At 40.0% G+C, this 14,270-nt stretch overlaps 1 protein-coding gene across 1 annotated transcript in view; it reads right to left on the reverse strand.

Annotated features, from left to right (window-relative positions):
* Nucleotides 1-516: 516 nt before the first annotated feature.
* tbx21 (T-box transcription factor 21) overlaps nt 517-14,270 on the reverse strand; it is a 28,200-nt gene continuing 14,446 nt past the window's right edge. The window contains exons 2-6 of the mRNA XM_084740899.1: nt 7,920-8,074; nt 4,980-5,101; nt 4,518-4,676; nt 3,349-3,410; nt 517-3,044 (exon numbers count right to left, since the gene is read on the reverse strand). Of these exons, the coding sequence (XP_084597025.1) occupies nt 2,228-3,044; nt 3,349-3,410; nt 4,518-4,676; nt 4,980-5,101; nt 7,920-8,074 (1,315 nt within the window). The 3' untranslated portion in view covers nt 517-2,227. The remainder of the gene's footprint in view (nt 3,045-3,348; nt 3,411-4,517; nt 4,677-4,979; nt 5,102-7,919; nt 8,075-14,270) is intronic.

Consider the following 14,270-nt stretch of genomic DNA (forward strand, 5'->3'; position numbering starts at 1 on the left):
TTGTTTGTTTTTTTTGTTTGTTTTGTGCTTTGGTGTTTTACTTTAACTTTTGCAATATGACGCGTTATTAAAAGGGTAGGTGTTATAAACTGTAGCTTCAGCCTGTACATTTTTCAAACTGCAGAATTTATGTTACATTATTTTATTGTGATGTTTTGTTGATTGTGTTATTGAAGCACCTGCCAATTTTTGTAAGAGCCTATGTATTTACGTGTATGAGTCTGTAGAATTATACATAATGAACTCATTTCTATTTGCAGACCAAAAATAAATTCAAAATTTTAAAACAGTTCACCTAATAATCAAAAATACATATTGTTCCTCTTACCTGTAGTGCTCTTTATCAATTTAAATTGTTTTGGTGTGAGTTGCCAAGGGTTGTGCAAACATGCAAACATTTATGTCATCCTCCTTGGTTGAACTGTAACCTCTCATCCATGAGTAGATGCACGATTCCTAGTTCCTAGTTCCACGGAAAGAAAATAGTTCCTACGTAAAACTGCTCACAAGAGATCATGATTTCTGCAAAACAACGTTGTTGTATTTTTGGGTACTTTGAGCACGACAAGGCAAGTGCTAGTTTCATTATATTTGAGAGAAAAGTATCTAGATGGATAAACAGCACCACGGGGAAGAGGGAAAATCTGTATTTTTGATTTTTGGGGTGAATCGTTCCTTTAACTGTGTGTGTTTTGGACATGTAGTGCTAGAAGATGATCACATTACAGCGCAAACAGAAATATATTTGTTGACTTTACTCTGCAAAGATGGGCAGCACGTTGTTAATTTATTTATAATCCCAAACTGTTTGTGTTTTTGCTGCTGAATTGATTCCATTAATTTCTCTTCATACCTGTTAGATGTGTTGGATTGTCTCCAGTTGCTATTTCTGCTGTGGTTGCAGATTTACTTAACACACACACACACACACACACACACACACTCACACAGAAAAGATTGTCCTCGCTGGGTTTAGTTAGATTAGCGGCCGTGCTTCAGAACATGTGCTTGCTAAGCTCTCTTAACCTCCTGACATGAGTTCACTCTGGCCTCTCCTCTCTCTGTCAGCCTGCAATGCTCCTCTGTGGCCACTGGTGGGCGCTGCACTCTAAACATATCGGAGAGGAGTGCGTGTGAAATTTAAATTTCTGCTCAGAATCATCGGGGGGAAATGAACGTGAGCATATTGTGAGAGTGTGTGAGAATGGCTGAGGGTGAGATGGACGAGACAGACGGAGACAAGACAGAGCAAAAGAGACAGAGAGGGTGTTTGACGCAGTAAGAACAGACAATCCCTGCAGGCGTCTGTCAGCAGGCAGATATGCAGATCATTTTTTACCCCCAAATCTCCAGATGTTTCAAAGGCTAAAGTCACAGGTCTGTTTGTCTGTGTGGTGTTTATGTGACTCTAGGGCAGTGTCCCAGTCACATCCACTCCTGTTCAACACTAACTTTGACAGTAACCTTGAAAGTTCCTCCTGTAATCATTTGACACTTAGAGAGGAGACCTTAGCTGCGTTTCCACCACAGGAACTGTTCCCAGGAACCAGGAACAACTGGAGAAACTTGTTGCGTTTCCTCCGCAGGGACCAGTGTCTAAATTAAGTTGCAGGGACATTATTTTACCCCCCAGAAAGTCCCTGCTTGGGACTTGCAGTGTTGAACATTTCTGATTGGTTAAGCACTTGCATTATTTTATTTTAGCCTCCAGTTTTAGATACTATCAGCTGCTAATCAGTTTGTTTTTTGTTCAGTGTGCTTTGACACTTTTTTAGTCACGTTTCCACTGCAAGAACTAATTTGCCTAATTTTTGCAGGCCTACAGTGGAAATGCAGACAGCAATGAGCTGAAGGAACCTTTTAGTTCCTTGAAAAATAGTAAAGAGAAGGTTTTGGGTACTTTGAGTGGAACTATGGAGTTATAGAAGAAGATGGGCTAAAAACAATGATATTGTTAATCACAGAAACAGCCATTGCTTTTTCATTTGACAGTGGGGTGATTTGCCTAATCCTTGAAAAGTAGTTCCTGGGACTAAAGGTTCCTGGTACTTTGGGTGGAAATGCAGCTTTTGTAGATTTTGTGAACTGATGTGAGACTGCACGTTCTGTTATGTGGCCCTGCACTTTATCACGACCTGACTGGACAGACCATTACGTGTCCATGAGGGCGGTGTGTGGGAAGACGCTGGGAGACACTGTGGCGACTGTGAGCTGATGTGTGAGGTCTTCAGTGGGTGTAATAACCATAGTAGTCTGCATCACTGTTGCTGTCCTTCTCGCAGACATCTCCACCGCGCGGGGGCGGGGAGTTTTCAGTGCTAGACGTGTACGGCGACACCCTCCTCTTCTTGTTGTCCCCCACGCCGCCCTCGAACAGGCCCGAGTCGGCCGAGGCCGCCGATTTCACAGAGGGAGGTTCGAGCCAGGGGTCCTCCCCCACCGTCTCCACAGTGTCTTTGGGTTTGTCCTGCAGCAGCGGCGGCTGCAGAGGCTCGAGGAGCGAGGGAGGGTGCAGCCGGGGGTTGCCAGGCGACGTAGAGGAAGATGAGGAGGACGAAGAGGACGATATGGGTCTAAACCAGCCCAGACTGGGGCCAGGCTTGCTCGGATGGCTGAGGTACTGAGGAGTGGGCCGGCTGGTGGTCCAGCCCGCTGAGGTGGCTCCTGATACGGACACGCTGGTGGATGCAAACGGGTGGTCTGGGTAGTAGCTGAGGGCATGGTGAGTGGATGTCTGCAGGGGGAAGGGCTTGTAGAAGTTTCCGGAGAAGTCGCCCTCATATGAGGAAGTGAAGTCAAGCCTGTTGGGCGCCACACCCTGCTGAGGTGGCAGGTACCAGCGGCTGTGAGGACCGGGGCTGGAGGAGGGGTCTTTGTGCTGCTGGCCCATGCCAATGGGCTCACGACCATAGAAGCGACTCTGCGGCAGTGGGCTCATGTACTGCTCTGAGAGGTAGCCCTGGGGGTAGCAGCTCCCTGGCAGCAGCTGCTGGCTGTCTGTGGGGGAGGGGGTGAGGCGATCAGAGTCGGGAGGAGCGTACAGCCTAGGCAGGAGGGGAAGAGAAGAGAGTGTGAGAAGAGAAGAGAAAAAAAAAAGGTGTTATTTCCTGCTCAAACCTCAAACTATCTATCAAACATCTCACAGCCCCTCACACCCTCTCACTGCAACATGTTTGAGCAGCGTAGTAATAACATTTATTCATATATTAAAAGCAAGATATGAGCACATGTAAGTACAAGTCTCACTATGCATGGTTAAAAATACAAGGCTCAAACAAAGACATTTCTCTCTAAAACAAGGAGATTAACTGTTGTTTTTTCGGCAGCTTTTTTTCTCTATATACTTACGTGTCGTAATTGTCACGGAAACCTTTAGCGAAGGGGTTATGGTCTATTTTCAGCTGAGTGATCTGTGTAAGGAATAGGAGGAGGGCAATGAGAGAATGTAGGCACAGGAAAAAGAGAAGGAGTGAGCAACCACGCAAGAGAAACAAGAGGCCACTGACTAATAATTAATGAGGATAATATGCAATTTTCTTCTCTTTGCTGCTGGAAAAATTCATATTTTGGAGCAGAGAGTGGGCACAGACACTGTATCCGTACATAGTGATGGAATAAACATTATATAAACAAGGCAAGTGTTTTGGAGTACAGTAACTCTCACACAATGTATTTGAACAGCTGTTGAAGATATACTATATACGGCACATAGTGTGGGGCACTGAGCAGGTCAGCTGAGGTGAGGTGACTCTTGGTTGAACTTGTCTCCTGTACAGTAATGCTGTGCTTACACTTACAGTAGACTGAAGTACTGTCAATTAGCATGTGTGAATTTTTGATGGATGCATGCATTAAGCAAAGCCTCTATCTGAAACATGGCTCTGACATGAATCATTGAACTGTAGACCTCATTAACATGGTGTTACAGAAGTTATAAGAGGGGTTTGTTGTGGTGCTTTGACCTCATTGCGCAGGTTTACAATAAATAAGTGTTTAAATGAATTAAACTGCTGACCCTACCCTGCGGGTAGCACTATATTTAGACTATCTTCAGTGCTTTACCTTGCTGTCAGATAGTCTTTTTCTATGGTAAACTGCAATTAAACAAGCCAAATATTGCTCTCTTACAACCAACCAAACTCCATTGGTGAAATCAGTAATTTAACCTCCCAGTATACAGAAGTTGCTGGTCTACTTCTGCATCAATCACTTAGTTTGTTTGTAGTATTTTGTGACTTTTGGTGTTTTCAAGGTCTCATTCGGATTCACCAAAGTCACACTTTAACACAAACAAAATAACTGACTGAGACAGCGGTAGACCAGTAACTCCCGTGTTCTGGGAGGTAAAATATCTTTTTTTGCCTATGGAGTTTGGCTGGATTGGAGAGAAGAATATTTAGCTTCTGTAACAGTGGTTTCCTGTTGGAAAAGGTTGTCTGACAGCAAAGTAAAGTGGAGAAAATATTCTAAATATAGCACACACTTAAACTGATATGGATTTTTTTTAAGTGACTTACATCTGCGTTCTGGTAAGCGGTGACAGCGATGAACTGAGTCTCTGGGAAGATGAAGGTCTGGGCTTTGGATGAAAGGAAGGGATCCTCGGTGCCGTCCTCCTTAACCTCCACGATGTGAAGACGAGGCTGGTACTTATGGAGCGACTGGAGCACGATCATCTGGAGAGGACGTACAGACCAGGACAGGGACAATGACAGTTAATATCTGGTGCAATTATGTTGTTTGAGAGCATTTTTTTCTCCCCACATTTTTTGCCTTTATTTGATAGAAAACAGTAGAGAATCAGACAGGAAATGTGAGAGCAGAGAAAGATGCATTCAGGCAGAGAGTGTTGCAGACACATTGTTTGCATCTTAGAGCACTTTTCCACTGTGACACCCAATAATGCAGTTAATTTTGATTTGTCATATTTCAGAGGCAATATCTGTGTTTTAGAGGATCATAGGAGGGAAGGACGGTACCTGAGCCACATTATTGGTGCTGCCCTTGTTGTTGGTGAGCTTGAGTTTGCTGAAAGACACTTCTTGTCTCATCCAGTGAGCTCCTGTGTTTGGAGAGTCAGGGTGCATGTACATCCTGTTCCCTGTAAGCAACAAAGCACACCGCGAGACACATTTATAACATTTCAAAAAGGCTTCTTAGCCTATAATGCCAAGGAATCAACCATAAAAACTTTTGCAACTAACTCTGCATCCTTTGCAACTAAAACCACAGTACAGCGTGAGCAGCATGGACAATAAAAGATAAACACTGCAGAATATTCAACATGCAGTATCAGTCAGCTTTAGAGATTGTTGATGTTCTGGCTGCCAGTGTTTTAAAAAAAATCCCTTTTATGTGGTTGATTCAGTTTAATAAGTGGGAAGGTGAGAAGGTTCTGCGAAAAAAACACATTTTCATCATATTTTACTTATAAATATGTATTAGTTAAAATGAGGATCTGTTTTCTGCTAACAGTATCAGTGTTTTTTTTTTCCTTTCACATTTGACAATTCTTATTGTTGGGTACAATCACTGTGCCATCATTTTTCACAGCATCACCACAATGACCTGCTAACCTTCTGTGAGAACACCACATAAGTGCAATATTAAATCTAATTGAGTACAGTTGTTTCACCACAGTTTCCACAACTGTAGCACATCGGCAATCACCTTTCCACAACACCTGGCACATGTGCGACAACACCTTACTCTCTCTCTCATTTATATAATTGTGGTTAGTCTGTCATCAATTGCACACAATACATCGTTTTGGTTGACTTGTTATTGTTTTTTTTTTTTTTTCTGAGGTGTGAACAGGAAGAAATAATGATTGAATACAGGAAGAAGAGAGCACAGGGACATGGATCGACACAGAACTACAAAAACAAATCAGTGCTCTTTATTGATTGATTGATTTAAATTGTTTTTATTAATGAAAATGAAAACCGTGACACAAAAATGATAATTCCCACTAATCATGAATCATATCGCAATCGCAACATCTGTCAAAATAATTGCAATATGAATGTTGTTTTTAGCAGCCCAACACCAAAGTGTGAGCTAGAGGGTTTTCAGTGTTAAGCAGCCTGGATATTTGAGAGTATAAAAATCTGATAATAATACATCAGACAATATTTTTTTAATATAAACAAACAATATTGAAAAGAATACTGTAGGCTTGTGACCAAGATGAGCCAAAATAAGCTTGTCACTTCTCTCTGGTGAACAAACTCTGTCATTTCTAAATGATCTCAAAACTAGATTGGCGTTTTTACTGCAATTACTTGGTGCTAATCAGCCAGCGATACCAATATCATTGCAAGAAGCTTTTAGAAATTGAAAGCTGACAGTCCTTCATAAAACAGCAACAATTAAGTCAACTTGAGGCCAAAAGCTCAACTTTCTAAAGAGGTACAGTCCTGTAATGAAATAGGGTTCTTTAATCCATCTTACACTTGTTTAAACCACTTACAGCCGTAAATTTTCTAATAATTGATTCTGACACTTCATGCACACTTTCCTCATTTTAATACATTTGGTTTCTTTGAATTTTTATGACTTTATAACTGGAAAATACGAGGAATGGCTGGAAAGTTGATCAGGTAGAACTGACATGTTGTTATATATTAAAATCTCCACACTGAAATGAAAATGAAATACAAGTTTTAAAAAAGCAAAGACAACAATGTCCTGTGAATTTATGGCTATATGGCTAAAAATATGGCTATAAACTTTTGTTGAAGCTAATAAAGTTTGGGATAAACCAACAGTAGAGAAGTTCTTAAGCTGCATCCTTAAACTTATACAGAATTTGAGCCAATATAACTTTCTCTATTGTTGTCTCACTCTGTGCAGAATGTGTGTGAAGCTCCTGATTTCAGGCAATAGCAACATCAAAATGTCCACAGAAACCTCTCAGACTACTTGTGCATCATGATGCACATCTTGGTTTCCCTACTGTATGCATGTAGGTTTGCTACAATATTGCTAAATAAACCACTTCCTCGAGATCTTCCATGCTGCACTGAGCTAAAGCCACGTCTCTGGCTCACTGACTGACCACGCTTTATGCTCATCAGCACGTCTTTGATCATCTACTTTGCTATTGAAAGCCCACGAAGAAATGTGAGCATGTGTTTTTTATTGTCTGCTGGGGGTAAGTGTCTGATTTACAAAGGAATTATAAAGTTTGGTTGAAGTTTTCTGTACAAAGATTAAGAAACAAACTGTGCAACTTTGCATGTTGACAGCTCCAAACAGCAGGAGGGGAGACCAAAAACTTTAAACTTTAAATTCCAAGTGGTTTGATCTTAGGAAACTGCAACCTGCATTCTCAAGTAGGCATTTGTTTCAAATCAAGGGACATTAACTTGAAGAAAAAAACCTGCAGATGGTGAGTAGGAGACACTTTTTATCGAACTGCTCTTTTACATGTCATGCATTCAAAATTTGAAAAAAGTGCAAAAGAAAAATAAATAAGTTACCAAAAGTAATCATTGTACTCATGCAGGATGGCCCATTTAAAATACTACACATTATATTATATTATTGGATTATAATTATTGATGCATTAATGTCATTTTAATGTTGCATCAAGTAAAAGTGCATCTTAATTTAGCTACATACTGCTGGATATGTATATCAATAAATCACAATTGATTTGTTGATTAATTTTTGTATTAATAATATGAAAATAAAACTTACCAAAGCTTTACAGTGAATGTAGTGGAGTATAAATATAGAGAAGTATTAAATGGAATTACTAAAGTAAAGTGCAGTAACTCAAAATTGCACTTAAGTTCTAAAGTGAATAGAAATTGTGTTCTCTATAAATGGAAATGTTTCCACTGATAATGAAGAAAAAGAAGGTTTTAAATCAGTTCTTTTTGTTTTATTATGTGTTATGATCTGAAATGTACCTGGCATGTTTCCCTCCGCTTTCCCACACTGGACCCACTTGCCGCCCTGGTACCTCCAGTGGTGCTGATCAGCCAGAACAACGTCCACGTAGACATTATAGTGGACAGTCGGATCCAGAACAGTGATGTTGAAGCTCAGGAAGGGGAACATCCTCCTAGATAAACACACAGATGAAAAAAAAGATTAATCATTATAATCATATAATCAATAATCGTCATTGTTTGATAATCCTATTGTTTGCATATACTTGTTTGGAATTCTGCATTTAAATGAAAAACTTCTTATTTTCAGGTGATTACAATATTATATTTAATTTCTTCCATATTCTGGCAATAAATCCAAATAAATCTTACACATTGGACCTTAAAACGCGCCATAAAATCATTTCATTGAATGATAAAAAATTATGTAAAATCCAGTACTATTGATTCTTGTCAATTCTTGCTTTAATGTAAATCCAACACATCAGTTATCGGTTTTATTAGCAGCATCAGCGCTGCTTGCGTCATACTAATGTCAGTCTGGCAGTTTTTTTTTTTTTTCACAGTCCTGTGGTTTTTGATCTTAAAAAGGAAGTAAACTTGCAAGACTTATCTGGTGTTAATGTGCACTTTAATATTCAAAGTAAGACACTACACAAGGTCTGACAGACTCTAGACTGTTGACTTAAGAGCTGCAATCGATTAGTCAATCGAAAGAAAATTTGAAAATTGTTTCAGTCATTTTTCAAGCAAAAATCAAACATTTGCTGGTTGAATGTTTTCTGCTTTTCCTTTGCAGTGAATGAAGAGTCTTTGGGGTTTTTTGTTGGTTGGACAAAAAAAATATTTGAAGCATTTGGGCTCTTTAAAATTGTGACGAGCATTTTCACAATTTTAGAGAATAAATGATTAATCACAAAAATAATCTGGCAGACTTTTCTGCTTGGGGATCAGAGGAGCAACGTGATCCACAGTGGTAAAACAGTAACAGTGACAAAACCACGTCCAACAACAACAAACACAGCTGATAAATCATTGAACTTCATTTGTACAGCTAATGGATCTTTTCAGCTGTGATCACTGTCAAACACAAGCATGTTTCTGAGAAAAGTCCTTTCAAAATACGATAGTGAAAAAGAAATCATACATAATATTAAATCAAGTGACAAGAATGAGGGTACAAGTGCTCTTTCAGGGCAATAATGTATGGAAGTGAGGCCTTTGCCTTCGCTTTAGCAGCTGAAGAATGAGGAGTAATGGACGAGAGGTGGCGGGGGAAGGCAGACGTGTTGGGGGGACGAGTGGATGTAGGTGAATATTTAATGCTGTGTTAATAAAAGATGCCCCGGGAGCTGCTCCTGATTGCTTGAGCTTTACATGCTGAACTCAGTTTGATCGCAGAGGGCTTCAGTGAGACGAGGTAACCAGGAGGTCAGGGCGTCCCCAGGCGCCGCGGCCCGGGGACGGTTACACCGAGGAGAGGAAGATGTACACAAAAATAAGACATGGACACCACATACACAAAACCACAAACACATCAAGAGAGACAGACACTTGTGACCGTCAATGGATGTATAGTGCATGTAGTTTTGACAGAGGAGCACTTATCCCTGCCATCTCACATTATACAGAACAAAAGAACAGCAAACACATTAATGTTTCCATTTTCTAGGCCAGTCAGTCGCACAATTCCCACATTGTTTTGATGCTTTTTCATCCCACACAAGCTGTAATATAGCTTTGAGTTGCATTATCTTGTAATATTTTGACATTCAATCAAGAGGAATGCACAAAGGCACAGCTAAATGCAAACATCAGCATGCTAACCGTGGGTATATTATAAGAGCTGAATAGTGGACTCAAAGATGGCACCTATTGTTTGTCTGTCGCATACCGCAAAAATGTTTTCTAGTTCCTGGGTTCACGGGTCACAGATTTTTAAATTGCTTTTCTCCAAGTTACACAAATATAAAACCTCCAGGAATCAAATATTCCTGAAAAAAAAGTCAGTAATTGCAGTTCAAGGTGTTTTGTCAACCATTTTACAGAAGTGGTTTATGGGGGAAAATGCTTTTTTATGCCACAGGGGAATTTTTATTTTTTCTGCAATACCACAAGTGGCCATGAGGCAAAACTGAAAGCAAGACTGAGCAGCAATGCCTTATCCAGGTTTCTCTTTATTAGGCTGCCGTCGACTTAAGATTTTCCTAGTCAACCAGTTGTCAGTTCAAGCCAATAGTCAAAGAGTTGATGCACGTTTGTGATATTAATATAATTATTGCAATACATGTTTTTGGGGCATGAAGTGAGCTGCCTTTTAAAAAGGTTAATGACTCTGAATGTGTCGGAACAACCAGCAGGAGACACTGTATAACCTCACACAACTCTGAAACTCTTTGTAACAGGGAATAAATGACTTCCAACTCCAATTTTGGACAATGTGAAAATTTTGTTTCTCACAATCATCCTTTCTTTGCCTTATGAGAAATGAATGAGATTCTTATTTTGAACCTATTGAAATTTTCATTTTTCTCCTAACACCCCACCTTCAGGAGAAAAAAGGAGCAAAACAAAAGAGAAGATCTTTTGCTGAGCTCGGAGGTGTCTCAGAGGTTTCTTTAGTTAAGATAACTGAGTTTTATTTTATAGATCTCACTGTTATTTCAGGAGCTGATTAATTAAGACAGATTTATGGTCAGTGCAGTGAGACAAAATTGAGCTTCACTGGGCTGAAATTAACCTCGGGCTGAGTCGAGACATTTCTCAGGAGCTGAATTTAAGAAGTATGACAAAATGTGAGCTCATTAATGTCTGAGACACCGGCAAGACAAATACAAGATCTTATTTTGAACTTTTCCTGTAGGGAGTCAGAGTCCAGTCAGAGCTGCTGTAATGTTAAATCCCCTCAGGTGCTGTATTCCCTGTAAACCAGCCTCCCTTGATGTCAGAGGCTGTATCCCAACGGACTGCTAACTGAGCTAACTTGCTAATGGCAGCTGCAGCACAGTTAGCAGTGGTAACTGGAAAAAGGTCTCTGTTGCAGCAGTACCCCCTTGCATAATGGAACGGTGCAGCTTTCGGATGGAATTTAAGTTTTTTTTAAACAACCCTACTCTTTGTGTGTCCATGCTCACAATGCATAGTGACCACAAAGACAATGCTAACATGCATTTAGCAGGTGAAATGTTTACAATGTTCACCATCTCTGTTTAGCATCTTAGCATGCTAACATTCACAAATCAGCACCAAACACAAAATGCAACTGAGGCTGATGTGAATTGTCTTTTGCAGGAATTTGGTCATAAATTGGGCAAATTCAAATATCGATCACCACATTTGTTTAATTCTGTGAAAAACAATTCAGTTTTGTACCAAATTTCATAGCATACATCAAGTATTTGTTGAGATATTTAACAAAATGTTAAAAATGTCAATCTGCTGCTGGTGTTTGTCAGCAGGATTTATCCTGCGGTTGACCATAAATATATATAAAATCAAATAGGCTGTGAGATTGACATATTCCAGTCTGGACAACACTGGTCGATCAACTGACCTACCAACATTACATCCCTTTATCTATCAAATCTGCCTCCCAGCATCAAAAACTGAAGCGTGAAAACAAAAAATGGTGGGTTTATGGGGGGTTGTGCACTCAGACAGAACCAGACTAGTGATTTCTCCCTGCTTCCTGTCATTATGCTAAGCTAAGCTAATGGTCTCCTGGTTGTAGCTTCATATTTAATGGACAGAAAGTATCAAACATCTCATGTAACTCTTGAAACAGAAACAAGCACACTTATCAAATCAGCAAAATGAAAACAATTTCTTTAAGTAAAAATACTCTCCACGTGTCTTATGGCCGATGAGTGAACCGCTGAATGAGGATCGATTCATTCATTTAATTCTCATCCATGCTATGTGTTCATATATGAGTCTGTGCTGCAGTCTGGGTCTATATGAGGTCAACAGTATGTAGTTGGTGTTAATAAATCAGGGTAACATGTTTGACATTTGGCCCAGCTGTTTTAAACAGCACCTCAGGCTATGGAGCATTTGTAATGAGCAATGTCCTCCATCTCTTTGATTGGTTCAATACGAAAACTGTTTTATTTTAAACTACACATCCTGCCTGCTGTATGTCTGCAGCACATCTTATTAAATTCAACTTCAATAAAAAGCATGATGAATTCCTTTTTATTCAATACAAAAGAAATGAAAATGTTTATAAGTAAGTATTCACTGTTTTATGAAGTGCATGGCTTAAATTAGTCATTAGTGCACGACTTCCTTTTCAGAAACACCCTCTTATTTCTTGTCTAAAACGTTTTGGTGTGGGTGGAACAAACAGATAAGATCTTAAGTTTACAGTATTTGATCACAGCTATAAATACACTATAACACAGTGTTCTTGATCAAGCACAAGACTCAAACTTATAGTAAAATAGAACATCAGTCAGTGGTGCATGTAGATAAACTGCAACAACATCAACCTCCTCTGGATGGAAATTTGTCTCATTTAAATTCAGGTTGTCCTCCCTGAAGCAGTTTGGTCATTTAGTGGTGTAAAAACAAGTGAGGTGTGTAAAGACATGATGTTAGCAGGCTAGTGGGACACCTGGAGGGCAACGTTATTGTCGCTGAGCATTTTTGTGTGCAGGTTGCCCAGATCTGTCTACATGCATGTGTTCGTACAGCAAAAAGGGACAATTAAAAGTATATTTCCCAACGCAGTGACATAAAGTTAGCTGTCAGATTTGGGCACAAATCAGTTTTTTCACCTGCTGTTGGAGCCAACATGGTTTCTTTTTTTGATAGACTTATGGATGTTAGTATGCCACACCACCAGGGGGCGGTAGTGATGTGTTGCGAAGGGTTACGTCGCACAGTAGACGCAGTTGCGTAGCCTCTTTGTGTTTGGACAGCGGGAGAATCCTTATTGTAAAACGGTTCATTATTGACTTAAGTGACAAAAACAGCGGCAGCAAGACAGATGAGTCCAGCGATGAAGCATTAACTAAAGATGTGAGCATCAAGAACTTAATGCAGCATTTCATTCATCACTGTGGCTGATCAGTATCGGGCCAATTAGTCAGAACACGTGCCGTTATAATCGATCAATTTGTACTTTATTTCTGCAAGTGGAGTCACGGCTCTAGGAAAGTGAAAGCTGGCGCCTTGTATTGAGACATCAGTTGCATCCCAGGCCACATCATGGTTGCACTTAAAGGACCAATTGTAAATTTACATAATTATATAAGTGTACTTGTTATCATATTACATTTTGCCAGTGCAAGCAGAAGAAAGCAGAAGTCTATGAAAAATAACTGCAAGCAGACATGTAAGTGCATTACTATATAATAAATAAAAAATAATAATTATACAAAGCAACATAAATAATAAAATCAAAGTAACAATAAGGGCTGTTGCACTTTAGGGGGGCTACAAGCAAGTTTCTTTTTTAAGTATTGTTTTCAGGCTTTTATGGCTTTGAAGAAGAAAAGTACACAGGCCCTGATGAAGACCACCACACTGAAACATGTCAGTTTCTTTTCTTTTCTTTTCTTGAACTAGCCAGACAGGCCACTCCACCACTTGTTGGGTAAGCCGGTTAATTTTTTTTTCCACTTTTATGCCTTTGTTTGGAGAGCACAGCTGTAGAAAAGAAAGGAAAGTGGAGAGACAGCGAGAGGATGGCATGCAGCAAGGGGCCGCAATCGAACCCTCGGCCGCTGCAGAGGACCAACAGCCTCGGCACGTGAGGCGCACACTCTACCATCCCACCTCCAGTGACGTCACTACACGAACAAAACACAAAATGTATATTTGCTTAAAAATGAAATGCCACTGTTAACATTAGTGGCTACAGCCACTGACGGAAACATCTTTATGATACTGAAACATTATCCAGTGTACACTATTGGGATGCATTCTGGGACATGTAGTTTATGGATACCGCACTTTTGTCATGCAGCACAGAATTGTCTTGTGCAAATTCTTTGCAAGCTCTTACAGGCCACACAAAATGAGGTGCAGGCCAGATTCATCCCGCAGGCCTTGAGCTTGGCACAGGTTATAAAGGATAATGCAGTTGGTACACTTACACTTAAATATATTTTGACTCAATCCCTCATACACTGTCCTGTTGACCTTGACATTAATTTTACCTGGCAGAAAATTCGAAAAACAGAGGGCTTGTTTTGGTCCAGTTACCTCACTGTAACATAAAAATAACACCGACACTGGGTCAAGTTAACCCTGCGCTGTGTAAGTGCCACACTGACTCCACAGCGGGTGAATTTTTAGCCCAGTGTTTTTAGTGTGCGTGTCACAAAAAAACTCCACAAGTCAGACTTTTCACAAATGTGTGTG

Source organism: Lutjanus erythropterus, chromosome 17 (assembly GCF_056507025.1).
Source record: "Lutjanus erythropterus isolate fLutEry1 chromosome 17, fLutEry1.hap2, whole genome shotgun sequence".
Classification (NCBI taxonomy): Eukaryota; Metazoa; Chordata; class Actinopteri; order Lutjaniformes; family Lutjanidae; genus Lutjanus; species Lutjanus erythropterus.